We start from the raw sequence: 16,003 nt of genomic DNA, 5'->3' as shown, positions 1-16,003 counted from the left end.
AATCACTTTGTTGTTGAATTGTGCTATACAAATAAACTTGCCTTGCCTTGCTTTGCTTAGCAGGGAAAGAAATAAACTTAATGATAATGATGTTCCAGTTTCTCATGAATACGAATCACTTTAAGCAAGTCTGCAGGTTTCATTTTAGTGTTTTTAACTAAACTCTTTGATATAATCATTCTGAGTGCAAATCAAAAGGTGGACCTGTTCAGAAGTGTAGTTGTCAGGCATGTAACTGTTCCTGAAATACACCACAGTTTGCCGTCCCGTGACACTGCCCTACTTCTTTGAGCCTCTGGAGAACAACATCAATCCAAAACAGCAGACAGCCTTTTCAAATACTTTTCTCTAAAGAATGCAAATATGAAGTATTGTTGCTCCCCTTTGTTTCTGATAATGTCACTTTTACAAATTGTGTCCCATCAGCTCTCATGGCTGGTTTGGCTTTGAGGGTCAGGGAGGACAAAAAGCTATTAAGGACCTTTTGATCTGCAGCCCAGTTCTCCTCTAAAGTATTAAGGATGAAGCAACAGTGCTCCTCTTTGCTATTCTGAAATGTGTGTTAAACACAGTGTAGAAGGTAAGTAGAAGTTTACACATCACCATCAGCCATCATGCTAAATTTGCATCTTCAAAAGTCAATGCAGCCAGACTCGAACCTGATTATAAATGTTCAGGAGACACTGTTTCATGTTTAGTGTTAACTTAAATCACTCATCATTTACAGTATTACAGAGTTCGGGGTTATGGGTTAGCACTATCATGTTACCCGTAACTGTATTAACTATGGTAGTAACTTAACTAGCAGTGTTGGTCAAGTTACTTGAAAAAAGTAATCAGTAACTAATTAATGATTACTTCCCCCAAAAAGTAATCCCGTTACTTTACTGATTACTTATTTTCAAAAGTAATTAATTACTTAGTTACTTTTTAAAACCATGATTTATGACCTGAATAGGTAATAAAGCTATAGATCTTTCAGCCCAATTCTACTTTTTCTGCATAATCCATCATACAAAATGTAATCAAATGGAAAAGTCTCTTTTTAAAACTTGTTTTATTAGTTTTAATCTTTTAACTTTATGCATCAAGCAAAAATTAAATTATATGCAACATTCTGACTAGAAGAAATTTGTGGAAGAATCCGCGAGTCTCTCTGTGAATTTCCAATCCCGTAGTAGCGTACTCGGTGCTTGCTCGGAAGTTAAGGGTTTTTTTCGGTGTAAAAAGAAGTTTCTAAAAGTTTTTGTCACTTTTTACGGAATCAAACTCAAAGTAAGCTCAGTACTTCTACGCTTTAAACGCTGCACGGTCATACTCTCTCTGCACTCCTCCATAGATTATCCATTGTTGATCTGCACACAGCTGTTATTGTCATGAGGCACTCTGGCAAAAAAATTACGGTTTTAGTAACGCAGTAACGCAGCGTGCTTACGGGAAAGTAACAGTAATCTAATTACCTTTTTTGCAATAGTAATCCCTTATATTACTCGTTACTTGAAAAAAGTAATCGGATTACAGTAACGCTTTACCCCGCGTTACTGCCCATCTCTGGCTGTGAAACACTAATAAAAAATGATTAACTCAAGTTTTTGCTGCTAAAGTTGGTTCTATCAGCTGCTGAATCACAGGATGTACTTGGTTATAGTCATTTATGCATTTTGGGTTGCTTTAAATAAATAATGATGTGTTGTAATCCAGATCTAGAACCTTAAACTGCTTTTTGTGTCTGTAAATGAATTTCTTTCTTATCATTGTCCCGATTGGTGTCTGCTGACACTTGACACTCTGTGGCTCCTGATTTGTCTGTTGTCAAGGTCTCACCTCAGTGTGATTCCTCACGTTTTGTCATGATTAAAGGATGAATGTGAACACCGCTTCAGTCACTGTGTTCACTTCCTGATATGTCAGAACTGTGCTCACGTCACTCACTTTTTTAACAACATGACACACTGCTGTAAACTTGAAAAAAGTAATCGGAATACAGTAAAGCGTGGGCAGTTAACATCTCTGTTAACTAGTCATGATAGAAGCCAATATTTCTGTCCTAACATGGTCTGAATATGTTTCACTACAAGCTAACATTTACAGCATGACTTTAAGCTAGCACCATAAAGATGGTAAAAGACACTGTAATATGTAGAAATGCATGTGAAAAGTGTTATATTAGCAATGGTTGTGCTACTCCACACAGCCACTTTAACATTAATGACACTGTATTTGTTACCTGTAAACAGTGGGTCGTGTGTGATAAAAGCTTGTGCAGAAAGTAGCACGTGTAGACTGTCCCATAGCACTGTTTGAAGTGATAAGATGTGAAAGGACATATATAGGGTACCTTAAAGGGCGCCTTAAAAGTGTTTCCCTGAGCTTTTACTTGCAGCTTGATATCTAAATAAATGTAAATAAATGTGAATGAAAAAAAAAACGCTGGAAAAAGGAGGAGCCCGGAGCTTCGTCTTTCGCTCGGCCTACCCCGCTGTAGCAGACGGACCATCAGAGACTCGAACTTGGCCGTTAAACTCTGGGGTCTGACTGCTGGCCTCTTAATGCCGTGCACCACACAGCCGGCCAGTTGACATTAGAAAAAAGGACATTTATCTTCTGTTGTTCAACATTTTTCTTCCTTTTTTAAAAAAAATATCTGTTTAGCTTCTTGTGCAGCATTGTTCCACACAAATGACACATGGAAACCTAGCTATTTTTTATTGCCTTTCACAAAATGGGACTGCCAATGTTGCAGGTGTTACTGTGCCAAAGTCTTCCTGCTAACCGGAAACCTGCTGGCAGCACCACTATGTTCTTACCACAGTCTTCAGCATCAGCTTTGTTGCCTCTTTTCGGCACACCTACCTAGTCCCACTCATCCACTTTATCTGCTCATGGCAGATTTCCCCACACTGACCACTCCTTGGATTAAGGTAAATTCAAGCAGGTCATTATAAAAAAGACACACAGCTTGTCATCTTATCCTCTTAAAAGCACTCTGTTCATTTGTTTGCTAGATTAGCCGTTAGCATACACACACTGTGTTAGAGGCTTGTTGCTACCTAGTTAGCGATGCTACACACCTGTTACTGTGTATTTTTCAATGATTCAGCACTCCTTGGATTTTTAGACAGTAATGAGATCATCTGCACACTCCCCAGAGGTCCAGAGTCCAAATGTGACCTCTAGCACCAAACGCTTGCTGCAGTTGTTGGTGTCAGAGGTGACACACAAGGTTTTCAGTGCGATTACTTTTTCATATAGGACCAAGTATGTTTGGATAGCGTTTTTCCCTTGAAAACTGCCGTTTAATATTAGACATTGTTGTCTAATGTTATAAATGTATTGATCTGAAACGTGTAAGTGTGACAAATATGGAATAAGATACGAAAGCAGAAAGGAGGCAAATACTTTTTCACAGCGCTATAGTCTGTAAATGGTCTTCTTTTGGCTATAGTAGATCTTTTACTTCTTCATTTTTTAATTGTTTGTTAAAATAGTTTTTTCGATCATATTGAGTATAGACGAATGCAACTGTGAGCTTTAGCGATTAGCCCGTTTCAACAGGACCGTGATCCCGATGTGTGAGACAGCAGGGTGCTGCCACTGGTGTTGTAATGTGTGATTTAGTTCCTCCTAACATTTCAGTTTGCTTCCAGTATCTATCCTCTGTGATTACTGGCTCTTTAGACAGATTTAATAGAAGTGTGTGAGCTATTGGCTCAGTATAAAGGGTCAGTAGTGTTTTCACGTCACCTATCCATCCTCCATTTAGTCACCCAAAGCATGTAGTAAATACTCCTCACTTTTATTCATCTTCTCTTAAATTCAGACAAATTCCCACTTGTCCCGCTTTTACTAGTCCCCCCAAAGCGCTTTACACACCCAGTCACCAAGTGTTTCTTCCTGGTCTCAGGTACAGCAGTGATCTCTGCTCCTATTGTCCTGGGGGCTGTTGGTTTCACCTCAGCTGGAATAGCAGCTGCAGCTCCTGTGGCCAGTGGAGGAGTGGCAGCAGGTAGTGAGGTGGCTGTTTTGCACTCAGCAGGTCAAAAAAAAAGAAAGAAGAAAAATCCCCTGAGTTGGTGAATCATACGTCACACAACTTAAAATGCTTTTCACCATTTTAACTCATAGCTCACCGTTTTAACTCATGAGCTAAAACTCCCTGCTTTTTTTAACCTGGTTTTGCTTTTTAAAGAATCTAATGATGTTGGAGGGAGGACTCGTTTTAATTAGGATTCATGTGGATCTGCTGGGATAAAAAGACTGGATTAGAGACCCTCTGTGCCCAAGGAAAGGAAATTGGTCAAAATTTGGAAGAAAAAAATATTGTTTTCAAAATAAACTGCATTATTCCTAGACTCTGATAAAGTAGCTTTGCATGATTCAATGTTCAAAATAATCCAACCTTTTCGTTTTAAACCAAGTTTCTTTTGGTTGGCTACCTCCACAAGCAAAACGTTTGAGCAGTCGGTGGGTGGAGCCTCCATATCTGACCATATCTGCTCTATCTGACATCATACCAAGCCATGGCTATTTATACAGACATTTATTTTAAACTTTGGCTATGTTCAGGTGGGGGAACCAGCATTTTGAAAATATATCTGTGATAGAAAACAAGGGAAAGTACAAAAGGTCTCCTGTAATATAGCACTGATTTCCAGGCAGTTGCAAGGGAACCAAGGCCAGGGGCATTTGAGGTGAGGGTAGGAAGAAAGAACAAAAGACAAGCTGTGAAATAAAGAAAGAGTTAATAATTGTGATGACTAAATTCGAAGTGGTGTATAAACAAGAAATGTCCCTTGTTTCTATGGTCTATGGCAGTCGATATATCTGATCCTGAATTAATTTACAAGCTCTCATTTGCATGTCTTACACTTATCCACCTCCACAGAGTGCAAATGTCCAAATGACGTCTGCATTGATACTACACATCAAACAAGGACAACGTTTCACACAATGACGTCAGTGTATACTTAACCAATCCCTGCAAGCAAAAAGCTTCTGATTGTTCCAGACTCTCCATTTTCTCCTGCTCCTGGCACAGTATCACTTTAATTTAAGTTGAAATCCTTAATAACCTCAGGCACTCCCAGCAACCCCACCTGTTAAGAATGATTACACAGTATGAAGACTAACACAAATGAGCATAATAACACACTTTAGCTTAACTGTATTACTTACTACTTTATACATTTCACGCTCACATGATAATGTACATGCTGTAGTTTGTTTGTAGTTTGTAGATTATTAAGTAAAAATGTGAGCCCATCTCTCAGCATTATTAACATTTCCCACACTGTACCACGGAAACATACTCTTTACCACTGAGTTTGCTGGGATCTTTTATTATTTATTTATTTATTTTCGAGTTTTCTTCACTCACTTTTTAAATACAACCTCTTCCTTAACAGTCCTGAATCCTCCTTCTCTGCGTGTGAAACGAAACCCACATAACTACACAATTTTCGTTTTCGTTGTCTGACATATTTATCATCAGTTTCACTTTCGCTTTCCTTACTTTAACTGATCAGCTGACTCGTGTTATTGTTTCCTTTCGTCACGCTGTTCACACCGTTTTTAAGTTTTGTTTTCCAGGTAAGTTTCGTTTCTTGTTGACAGACTGCAGAGTGACACAGTGAGGATCAGCTGTTGCTCCTAAACACACGACAACATGTTTTCCTGGGGAGAGGACTGTCAGCGCGGGTTTTACGTGAAAGACGGCTCCGGTACCGACAGCACGACCACTGATGATGGAGTTCATTATTTAAACATCAGCTATCACATCGCGGATCTGTCGGCAGGTCGAAACGTGCTGGCTTTCGTTAAAAGTAACGGAAACGCGTTTTTTATCCAAATAAACGAGAGCGAGGATGGGAGAAGAGCGAGAGGCAGGCAGAGTGAGTATCGGTGTCACTAACAAGTTCACTCTCTGCTACATTTAACCGAACTGTGTCCACTCACACCTGCTGTGTTTGTGGCTTGTGAATCTGCAGAGTTTGTGAAACACAAAGAGAAGATAGAGGCTGTGAGTTGTGGCGATGATGTGGTCGCACTGCTGTCTGAGAGCGGCAAAGTTCTCTGTGTGGACACGAGACACCCACCTTTCACTCCCAGGTAACAGATACAGATTATGCTCCACAGACTGGCATAAAAAGTCATATTATGTATTATTATTATTAGTAGTAGTAGTAGGCAGGTAGGTAGGTAGCACCATTGTTAGTATTCCTAGTCCTAGGACAATGCCTATATTTGGATTTTGTATAGATATATATATATATGGCTTCTTTCAGCTCTGTTCTCTTCTTCTGCTCCATCTTTTTCAGGCCACTCGAAGCTTTTTCTAACATACACGTTTCTCAAGTTGCTTGTGGGAGTCAGCACTCCGTTGCACTCACCAAAGGTACAGTAGAATTCTGCAAGTGCTACAAATGGACAAGTAAAAATGATTAAAACAGACTGAGTCAGCCCATCCAGCTTACATTCAATCACATTTGGTTGCACTTCATAATACACATGTAATTTTATATCATAGTCTGTTTTCATGTAGTTCATGTTACTTTGGCACGTGTGTGTACAGGTATGTATCCCTAATACATGCATGGTATCATAGTTTATCTATCTATCAAACAAACAAGGGATTGAAGTATCAGCTGAACCGTCAGCGTATGTGGTTGGGCAAAAAGATACACTTATAAATTGGGATTGCAGCTGAGATTAATTTTTGTCCTCCATAAACATTATCCTTGATTTTCACACTTGACTCTCCATCAGGAATTTTCACATTATTAACATTGCAATGCATGTCTACATTTCTATTTGAAATGGAAATTTCTTGTGCATTATTTTATAGAAATGTAATCAACTTTCTTCAGCGTGACTTATCTTCCTAAAGATTTATCTTTAGGAACTTTGGGATCTGCACCAGGATATAAAATTTTATTATATAAAAATTTTACTGCACACCCTCAGTTTGTGACCATCCAACTGATGGGCTTGTCATAACATTGATCACGAACTCATAAACTCCCACAGATGGTCAGCTGTATACGTGGGGTCAGGACTGCAGGGGTCAGCTGGGTCTGGGTACGAGAGAGTCTGTCTGCAGATCACCTCAACATGTGCCATCACTGTCAGCGATCCCTGTGATCCAGGTCGCTGCAGGAGGAGACCAGAGTTTTGCCCTCTCTGTCTCTGGAGGTGTTTTCAGCTGGGGAAGAAATGACTGTGGACAGCTCGGGCTGGGAGACACTAAAGGTACTGTGGCTTTAAAATAAATGTCCTAACTTTATTGTATGTTAATGAGCATTATAATCTGGTAACATAATAACACTGACAATCCTTTTCCTTATAGACAGACACACACCAGCTCCTGTTCAGTGTTTGAATATGAAGAAAGCTCAGCGCATTTCCTGTGGACAGGACCACACCGCCATTTTGACAAAGGTTAGACAACAGGAGCTTTTTAGTGCTCTCCTTTAAACTCTTCTTCGGTTTCTACCAGCTCCTAATGGAAAAATGTGGTTGCTAAATACTCCATTTGTTCATTGGTGTAAGCTGGTGCTGGGACAGCATGGCCCAGTTTCTTTATCTGAGCCTTTTGCTACCTGCTGTATTGTAACAGTACAGTGAAGAAAAACAATAATAATGGCTGTGGGACTTTACACTGTGGTTGTGTGTTTGGCTCCTCAGCATGGTGCAGTGTTTACATTTGGCTCCGGTCAACACGGACAGCTCGGTCACAACTCACTACGCAACGAACTGCGTCCTCGACTTGTTGCGGAGCTCTGGGGGGCAAAGGTCACCAAGATTGCATGTGGAAGGTACGACACACATATTGTTTAAATTTATGATGTAAACAGTGCTCGAAGAAAGCAGTTAGTAAAGTGTAACTATGGTTTTTAGGTCTAAATATTTAGTATATTATCATCTACACAGGAATCACACTTTAGTGCTGACCAAATCCAAGAGGGTCTACTCCTTTGGTTGTGAGGATCAAGGGCAGCTGGGACATCGAGAGGAGAGTAATCCATCTGTGCCACTGCCTGTTCGACTGCCACAGGGTAACTACACCTCTGTTATTAATGATTTAAGGATACAATGAATTTGCTGTATCTGAGAAAGAAATGATGTGTTTACCTGCCATTTCAGACACTGGTGAGCCCAAAATCAGAAACATCTTCGCAGAAGATAACTGTTCATTTGCAAGATGCTTGTCTGATGAGGTACTGACACTAACACATAAAGTACAGACCATAATGGAGGAGGTGTAAATATGTAAACAATCACTGCTTTCTTTCACAGGGCATTCACAAGGGTTCAAAGACTAACTGTGGCATTGCATCACAACACTGTCTTGATGACATGGTTGACAAATGGATCTCTGAATGTGATTCAAAGCCATGGAAAAAGAAAAAACAGTACGTATGATGCACTGGCAGTCACAGCTTGTTGATTTGCCTGGTGTTTCTGTGACTCAAATTATTAATTTTTTCTGCAATGGAATGAAAACATTAAATCTTCACAGGGAAATCTACAGGGCATTTTCCTCTGCATCCTGTCTGAATAAAAGCTTCCTTGAGCAAAGGTAAATACACAGTTTCTGTGCACCACATTCTTCTTTTTCTCATCTCAAAGGTGGGCTATCTAGTCTCTCGGGCCTGAAATAACTAAAGTATGGCTATAGTTGCTATATATATATATATGTATATATATATATGTATATATATGTATATGTATATATATGTATATATATATATATATATATATATGTATAGATAGATAGATAGATAGATAGATAGATAGATAGATAGATAGATAGATAGATAGATAGATAGATAAGTGCAATACTTTGATATGGACTTTCTTCTTTTTCTTCTTAGCGGTGATAAACATTTCCAAACTTCACCAAAGTACCACGGCTTAAACCTGAACCATGCACAGCTTGCTTTCAAGAAACTGTTAACTAAGGAAAGTGCTCGGGCAAAGGTATGTTGAATACATAAGTAATCTGTAAGAAAAGTTATGTGTTTGTTTGTTTGTTATTTTATAAATATCTTACTAATAATTTGAGAAATCTGTGTTTGTCCATAAATGCCTAGTAATATAAAGCTAAATCTGTACAGACGTGTCACACAGACACAAATATCTTCTAAGTGTTGATTGAGAAACTAATAAAATACTAGAATTTAATTTGATGAGCATCCAAATCAGAACTTCAGTTCCTCACTCGTGGTGTTCAGATGAGCGGTTCTTGAAAAAACTGCAACCGATATTCAGTTTGTTCTGCATGGCCACATTCTGATCAGACAGTCATACACACATGACACATTTAGTGAACGTATCCTTATAGCTAACCTTTTCGACAACTTCAGATTGTAACTGGTTACACTCTCCATGACCAGGCACTGCTCTTGTCTGTGTTAACTGAATGAACTTCCTGACTTTTAAAGAATGACTATATAGTCCTAGCATTTTTCCTCTGAACACCGTCGAACAAAAGCCACATTCAATGTACCTGGAGCTACCTGCTGTTCAGTGATTTTTGGAATCATCTTCAAACAGATCGAGGCTGCTGTGCTACACCTGCTCCCTTCCCTTGATCAGAAACCAGTTGGAGTGGAGGGGTTGAGAATCTACCTTCTTCTCAATGAGCTTCTGCATGCAATCCAGAAACAAACATGGCAACAGAGCACAGAGCTTGCTGAGGCGGTAGCTGGTGCAGTAGCAAGGTTGTCGAATGAAAGCCTTAAGATCATAGGTACTGTCACAGCTGTCTACATGATATCACAATACTCTTTTTAATCTGGAAGGTGAGAAAGTGCTCAAAGCTTCATGGCATGTAGTTTTTATCTGCTCTCTGTTTTGCTTCAGGTGACTGGTGGTCCTCGCTGTCACCCTCCACCATGGTGCGATACGTTAAGGTGTGGAAGAAGGCCCTATCAGAGATCTTGTCCTTCAAACCTGTACCTCGCAACTCTGGAGTCAGACATCTGCTGCTAGTCCTCCAATATATGTACAATGTTAGTATAAATATCCTAAAACAGTCATTTTACTCCCTCTTAAGCCTTTATCTGTCAGTTATTTTACCTGAAAAAAAAAGAAATTTAAAGTCAAATGTTTCCTTTAAAGGCCAACAGCAGGGTTGCAGAGTCTCGAAGGATACCAGAAAGTGATTTTTGTGTGTCAGCTGATGAAGCATTCCTTTTTGAGGATTTGCAACATTGGCTTTTACAGTCACAACGAAAGGTAAAATGTTCTGGTCTAAAGTAGTGTGTCTGTGTGTAATCTACTGTGTCATACTTTGTTATTCCATTCTTCTCATCTTTGATTCTGTCACTTTTAGTCAATGCCTAATGTTGATGTTGATATTACAAAGAAATGGTTTTCATGTGTTGGTAAACCTAAATGATCTATGTGGATTTTTCTATTTCAGTATGCAAATGCTGAGCCGCTCATCCTGTGCAAGTTCCCAATCGTGATGGATCTGCAATCAAAGAAAACAGTGTTCGACATGAATTCTGAATGCACTCAGGTAACTTAAGCCTGAACCAAGCAACTGCTTTATCTTCCACAAATTTGCTTTACACTACCTGCAATATTTAAAAACAAAACAAAACAGGAGGAGTTATTTAATTAGTCAGCAGCCTGATAACCTGAGCAGTGCTTAAATGACACAGATTATTCATCAGGTGACCGGAATTGTGTCAAATGATAATATTGTTCTTCACTTATGAAACTATCAGCAAATTTAGTCCCAGTAATCTTGTGAGGCAGTAGTCATTGTTATTATGGATTACTGTGCTGCCCCCCAGTGCACAGCAAAATAAATGCCATTATAAGAAGTAAGACTTGCTGTATTCAATAAAATGTCATTCAAAGAGAAATAGAATTTTTAAAAATATTTTTTTTGTTATCTCTATTGTAGAGACAGCACCAGATGGCTTTTGGTTTGCCTGATAAATTGAATCCTCAGTCAAATCCAATTTTTTTTGAACTGCGGCTGCAGCGTGCGTCACTTTTCGAAGGCACCTTCAGAGAGCTGGAAGCTGCTCCTCACAGCGCCTGCAAGAAGCCACTTGTGGTGAATATTTTCCCCTGATGATTAAAGTATATCCAGACTCTTCTGCAACTGTTCTCATCAAAAACTTCTGCAACTCTTATATTTTCGCAGGTCTATTTTGATGAGGACCCAAACACAAAAGATGTCTACAAACGAGACCTTTTTCACCACCTGTTTCTTAAAATGGTGTCAGAAGAATCTGGGATGTTCATGCTCAATGACTCCAAAACCCTGGCATGGTTTCCCTCCAATGTAAGACTTTAAAACTGAGCCCACCAACTGTATAAAATTGGTTAAAGGATTGAAATTTTAACGATAAGCAATAATAGAACCAAAGTGAACTTTTATTAATGCAGGCAACAGAGGAGAGCAAGAGAAACTTCTTCCTGTTTGGACTACTGTGTGGCTTGGCCTTGTACAACCAGTGTATCATACACTTACCATTCCCACTGGTTCTGTTCAAGAAGCTACTCAGTTTAGAGCCGACACTGGAGGATATGATGGAGTTCAGCCCGACTGTAGGACGGTAAGTATCCATTTCATTTCAGTAACACATGCTGCTGCTGGTCCCACAGCCTGGCCCCTGACAAGCAGAAGAAAATGTATGGATGGATGTATTTTAAGTTGTCGTGTGTCAAAAGTTACAGTAACTTGTGAAACTTGTAAACTGTACATAGTTGAACTTCTTTTAATACAACTTTTTGTTTTAATTTCTTTAAAGGACTCTGCAGACCATCTTAAACTATGAAGATGATGTTCTGGATAATCTCTACATGGACTTTTGGGTATGTGTTTTACTATAGAAGATGATCAGTAATCTGTCTCATTCTCAGGTTTTGCAGCTAAACTCATCTGATTTATAACTAATTTACAGATAAACTGGGATGGAATAGATGTTGACCTGGATCCTCAAACTCCTGGAAAGCCACTGACAAGTCAAAATAAGTAAGCATATAAAACATGACGTGCTTGTGAGGTTCATCTGCAGCACCTTTGTCTCGGTGAAATATTTGCTGATTTAAAAATTTCCCTCCTAAACAGGAAGGAGTTTGTGGAGGCCTATGTGAATCATGCCTTCAACACATCAGTGGAGAGTGTGTTCCAGGAGTTCAAGCGAGGCTTCTTCCTGGTGTGTGACCAGGATTTGGTGAGGCTGTTTCGACCAGAGGAGCTGCAGGGAGTGCTGGTCGGCCAGGATGTGTATGACTGGGAAAAGTTCAAACAGGTACAGTCAGCCAAACAGACACAGGCTGTAGTTTCACAGCTGCAACAGAATACCTGTGTACGTGTATGTGCCTGACTTTATCAACTCATTTGCAAAAAAATAATTTTCACTGTCTACAGAACACAGTTTATGAGTTGGAGCATGTTCGCCATTCCACCATAAAGATGTTTTGGGAGGTGTTTGACGAACTAACTGAAGAGCAGAGGAAAGATTTCCTTCGTAAGTACTTGACAAATTTCTACAGCTTTTCACTGTTGAAATCTTCCCTGTGATATGTTATTAAAATGTGGGCAATATTAAGGACTTGTGGTATGTACAGTGCTGTGTAAAAGTATTTGCCTGCTTCATAGTCAAAGTTAAATCTTTGACATGATCTAAAACAGACATGACAAAGGACCGTGGGAAGATCCAGACAATTTCTACACAAGGTATTTAGAAAAGGGGAAAACAGCTCATAGATACAGCAGGAAGAGACAAGGGAGTCTAAACTAGACACAGTGCAAACAAGGCAAAGGACTAACAAAAATCTCATAAAGATAGTAACTAAACACAGGGGAAGCACAATAAATAAAAAGAGAGCTAGAATACAACAAACTTTAACTGAAAACAGAACCCAGATAAGCAAATAAAGAAGGTGTAAAACTAGAAACACTAAACTAAGAGGAAAACTAAGGCTCTCAAAATCAAACAGATAAACACTGAGGAATCACAACTTACTTGACACAAAGGGATACAAGACAAACAAATAGACCAGCTCAGACACAGGGACATGAAGTACACAAGAAATACAATATATAATGAACAGAACTAGATGTGAAACCAAAACGCAGGGTTGTGAATGCAAAGAAACAAATCACAAAATGCTGTAACCATTCTAGTCTATTAGAATGAAGTGGCTAGGTCAGAAGAAACCCTATGTACTTATTGTAACAAGATTTGTTACAATAAGTTTGTAATAAGATTTTCCTTCCACTGCTGTTCTTCAGGGTTCCTGACTGGTTATAGAAGAGCTCCAATTCTTGGCATGGACCAGGTCCATATGAAGGTTCGGGTCAAGCAAATTCAGCGCAGCACCTGTGATCAGCACTTCCCTGAGGCCCTGACATGTCACTCTATTCTGAATCTGCCTTTTTACTCAACTAAGGAGATCCTGCGAGACAGACTGACAGAGGCCCTGCTAGCAGATACAGAATTCACACTGTGATGGTGGATCGTATGCAGCTCTAAAGGAGCGTGCACTGTGTCTGAGCCGAGGAGGAGGGATGAGATTTATTTTTACTCTTGGAACTCATCTTTTTTTTCCTGTGGTACCTCAGGATAATTTACACTGTGTATTACAATAATATTACACTATAGCAAATGCACAACTTGACTTTGTAAGATTTCTCTTTTAAAAAAAATTCAACATTCCTACATAAGACAGCTGTGTAACAGCATCAGCATCATAAGGCACTTTAGAATTATCTAACGTTTCTTAATATGTCATAATTTATCCAATAATTTAAATTATTCCAATGAATCAAATCTAATTTTTATGCTCAGACAAAGATGAACAGAATAATTTATTACTTGTTATAAACATCTGACTATGTGTAATACAATCTAAAGTATCACTTCTGTATTATTTATCACTTTATTCTTTGTGTGTTATTTAATCCTAGTGGGGTTGAATTATTACCAGTTATAAATATTTAACAAATGTAACATGGTTATGTGTTTGAACAATAAAAATGTGTATTTTACACTAAACATTGCTTACCTAGTGTCAATAAATCACTGAACACTGCAGTCTGAGGTTTCCTTCACACTATTTAAAGTAGAAATCATAATGAAGTGCAGATTTTATTTGATAATATTAGTATCTCAGACCGTTGCCCACGCTATGTTTCTGTATACTTATGTCAAAGAGAAGAAAAGTTACTATGCAGTCCAGAGACTCTGCTAGAGCGCCGTTCAACCACCAGATGGATCCAGATTTAAATCCAGTGGCTTCATTTGTTTTAACATTATTTGTCGACTTGAACAGACGCACCAATAAGCTGCTAATTCAAATCCAAGTTGAATGAAAATCTTTACGGAGTCTAGGAACCTGAAGCCACCTGAAATTACATGAAAAAAGACAGTAATATCTTTCACTTTAACCTTTTTTGTTATTTCCTGCCTCTTTTGAGCTAAAAGAGGCCACACAAACACGTGAGATATCGTTGGAAAGCCAAGGATATCCTTTATTGAGCACATCGGGACTTAGTAGGGCAGCTCAATAAGTTCAAAAGATGTAAAATATCCATTGCAGAGGACATAAAAAATACACTGCATCTCAGGATCTCACATGATTCTGAAAGAGGAATAATAGTGTAACCCTGATGTAACAATAGTGCTGTTTGAATCGCATGCTTTTGGGGGGTTTTGCATTTGAAGAAAGAAAGAAAGAAAGAAAGAAAGAAAGAAAGAAAGAAAGAAAGAAAGAAAGAAAGAAAGAAAGAAACCACTAGATGTCCCCACTATTCTGCTGGTTGGCTGTCTGGTTCGATGAAACAAAGAACAGCTAGGATGAGATCATCTTGCAGACAAATGCAGCTTTGCAGAGTAACAATGCTTCACATTCAAAACCAAACACAACAAAAAACATCAAATAAAATCTTCATTCAAGAATGAAAATATCTTACACATCAATTCAAATTAACATATACCTTTGAACTTATATTTATGCATGACATCATTAATAATACTATTTGGATTCTTTAAAGAGACAGCACAGGTTTTCTTTCTGAATAAGGAAAATTATAAATTGAGACTTTTTTAAAATTTCAGTGGATCAGTTTTTTTTTCATGTTGACTGTGACAACAAATTCTATTCTTGGACTTGGAGAGTAGCTTTTCTGAAATAATCCTTATTTATGTTAAAACATTTAAAGGTTTTGGCTCTTCCCTTCCTGAGGGTTTGTGAGGCTTCTCCTCACAAACAGAAAATTTGAACATCAAATCAGCTCAGTGTTCACAGTTAAAGCTGTGTGCCTCAGATGACGACGATACCAGCTCCCAGCAAAATGAAAGAGATCCAAAATAATAAAAAATAGAGCTCTTGCCTCACATTGTTTAACATAAACTGGCCTAATTACGTGAAACTAACTATCACATTTAATGTGATCATCCATTATTGTAGCAAATGACAGAAAACAAGAAAAAGAAGAATAGGTCAACTTTAAGCCCTGATTTCCCTCGAGGCTTTCTGAGTCACTCTGTGTGATTTCCGGTCAAATGAATAAAGTCATATGGTCATGGGAAGACAACTGGTCAGGGGATCAGTGGGACAGATCCGCTACAAAAAAGGACTACAGGGAGACAGAAAGTGACCACAAAGCGAAAACTAATGCCATAAAAAAGAGGCAAAAAACAATCACAAATGCAAAACAATTCACACAGATGCATAAATTGCCCTACAAAGAGACACAAAACTATCCTAAATACATACAAATACAAAAATATTGCAAAGAATTCTGACTTATTTTAGGTTGGAAGGACCAAGGCAGTAGGACACATCTGCTAAACAATCAGTAAACTATAATTCCAAAACTATTCACACATATTCAAGATTCAAGGACTTCATTGTCAGTATAATATACACAGTATACAGCATACCGAAATGCCGTTTCACCCCAATGCTCATCTATGTGTTTATGGACCTTGCTTTGTGCACAGTCTTGTTGGAACAGGAAGGGGCCATC

General features: G+C 38.6%; 1 protein-coding gene across 1 annotated transcript; it reads left to right on the top strand.

Annotated features, from left to right (window-relative positions):
* Positions 1 to 5,540: 5,540 nt before the first annotated feature.
* Positions 5,541 to 14,032, top strand: LOC113025309 (putative E3 ubiquitin-protein ligase HERC3). Its single transcript, XM_080303449.1, has 23 exons — positions 5,541 to 5,891; positions 5,988 to 6,108; positions 6,318 to 6,394; positions 7,027 to 7,248; positions 7,346 to 7,437; positions 7,684 to 7,814; positions 7,930 to 8,054; positions 8,143 to 8,216; positions 8,296 to 8,411; positions 8,519 to 8,578; positions 8,874 to 8,979; positions 9,556 to 9,751; positions 9,865 to 10,013; positions 10,123 to 10,239; positions 10,427 to 10,525; positions 10,919 to 11,074; positions 11,165 to 11,305; positions 11,410 to 11,579; positions 11,775 to 11,838; positions 11,928 to 11,998; positions 12,095 to 12,278; positions 12,398 to 12,497; positions 13,265 to 14,032. Exons 1-23 carry the CDS (start codon positions 5,666 to 5,668, stop codon positions 13,480 to 13,482), a joined length of 3,015 nt encoding a protein of 1,004 aa, XP_080159575.1. The 5' UTR covers positions 5,541 to 5,665; the 3' UTR covers positions 13,483 to 14,032.
* Positions 14,033 to 16,003: the final 1,971 nt, after the last annotated feature.

Source organism: Astatotilapia calliptera, chromosome 7 (genome assembly GCF_964374335.1).
Source record: "Astatotilapia calliptera chromosome 7, fAstCal68.1, whole genome shotgun sequence".
NCBI lineage: Eukaryota > Metazoa > Chordata > Actinopteri > Cichliformes > Cichlidae > Astatotilapia > Astatotilapia calliptera.
This window is presented reverse-complemented; position numbering and strand designations above follow the sequence as displayed.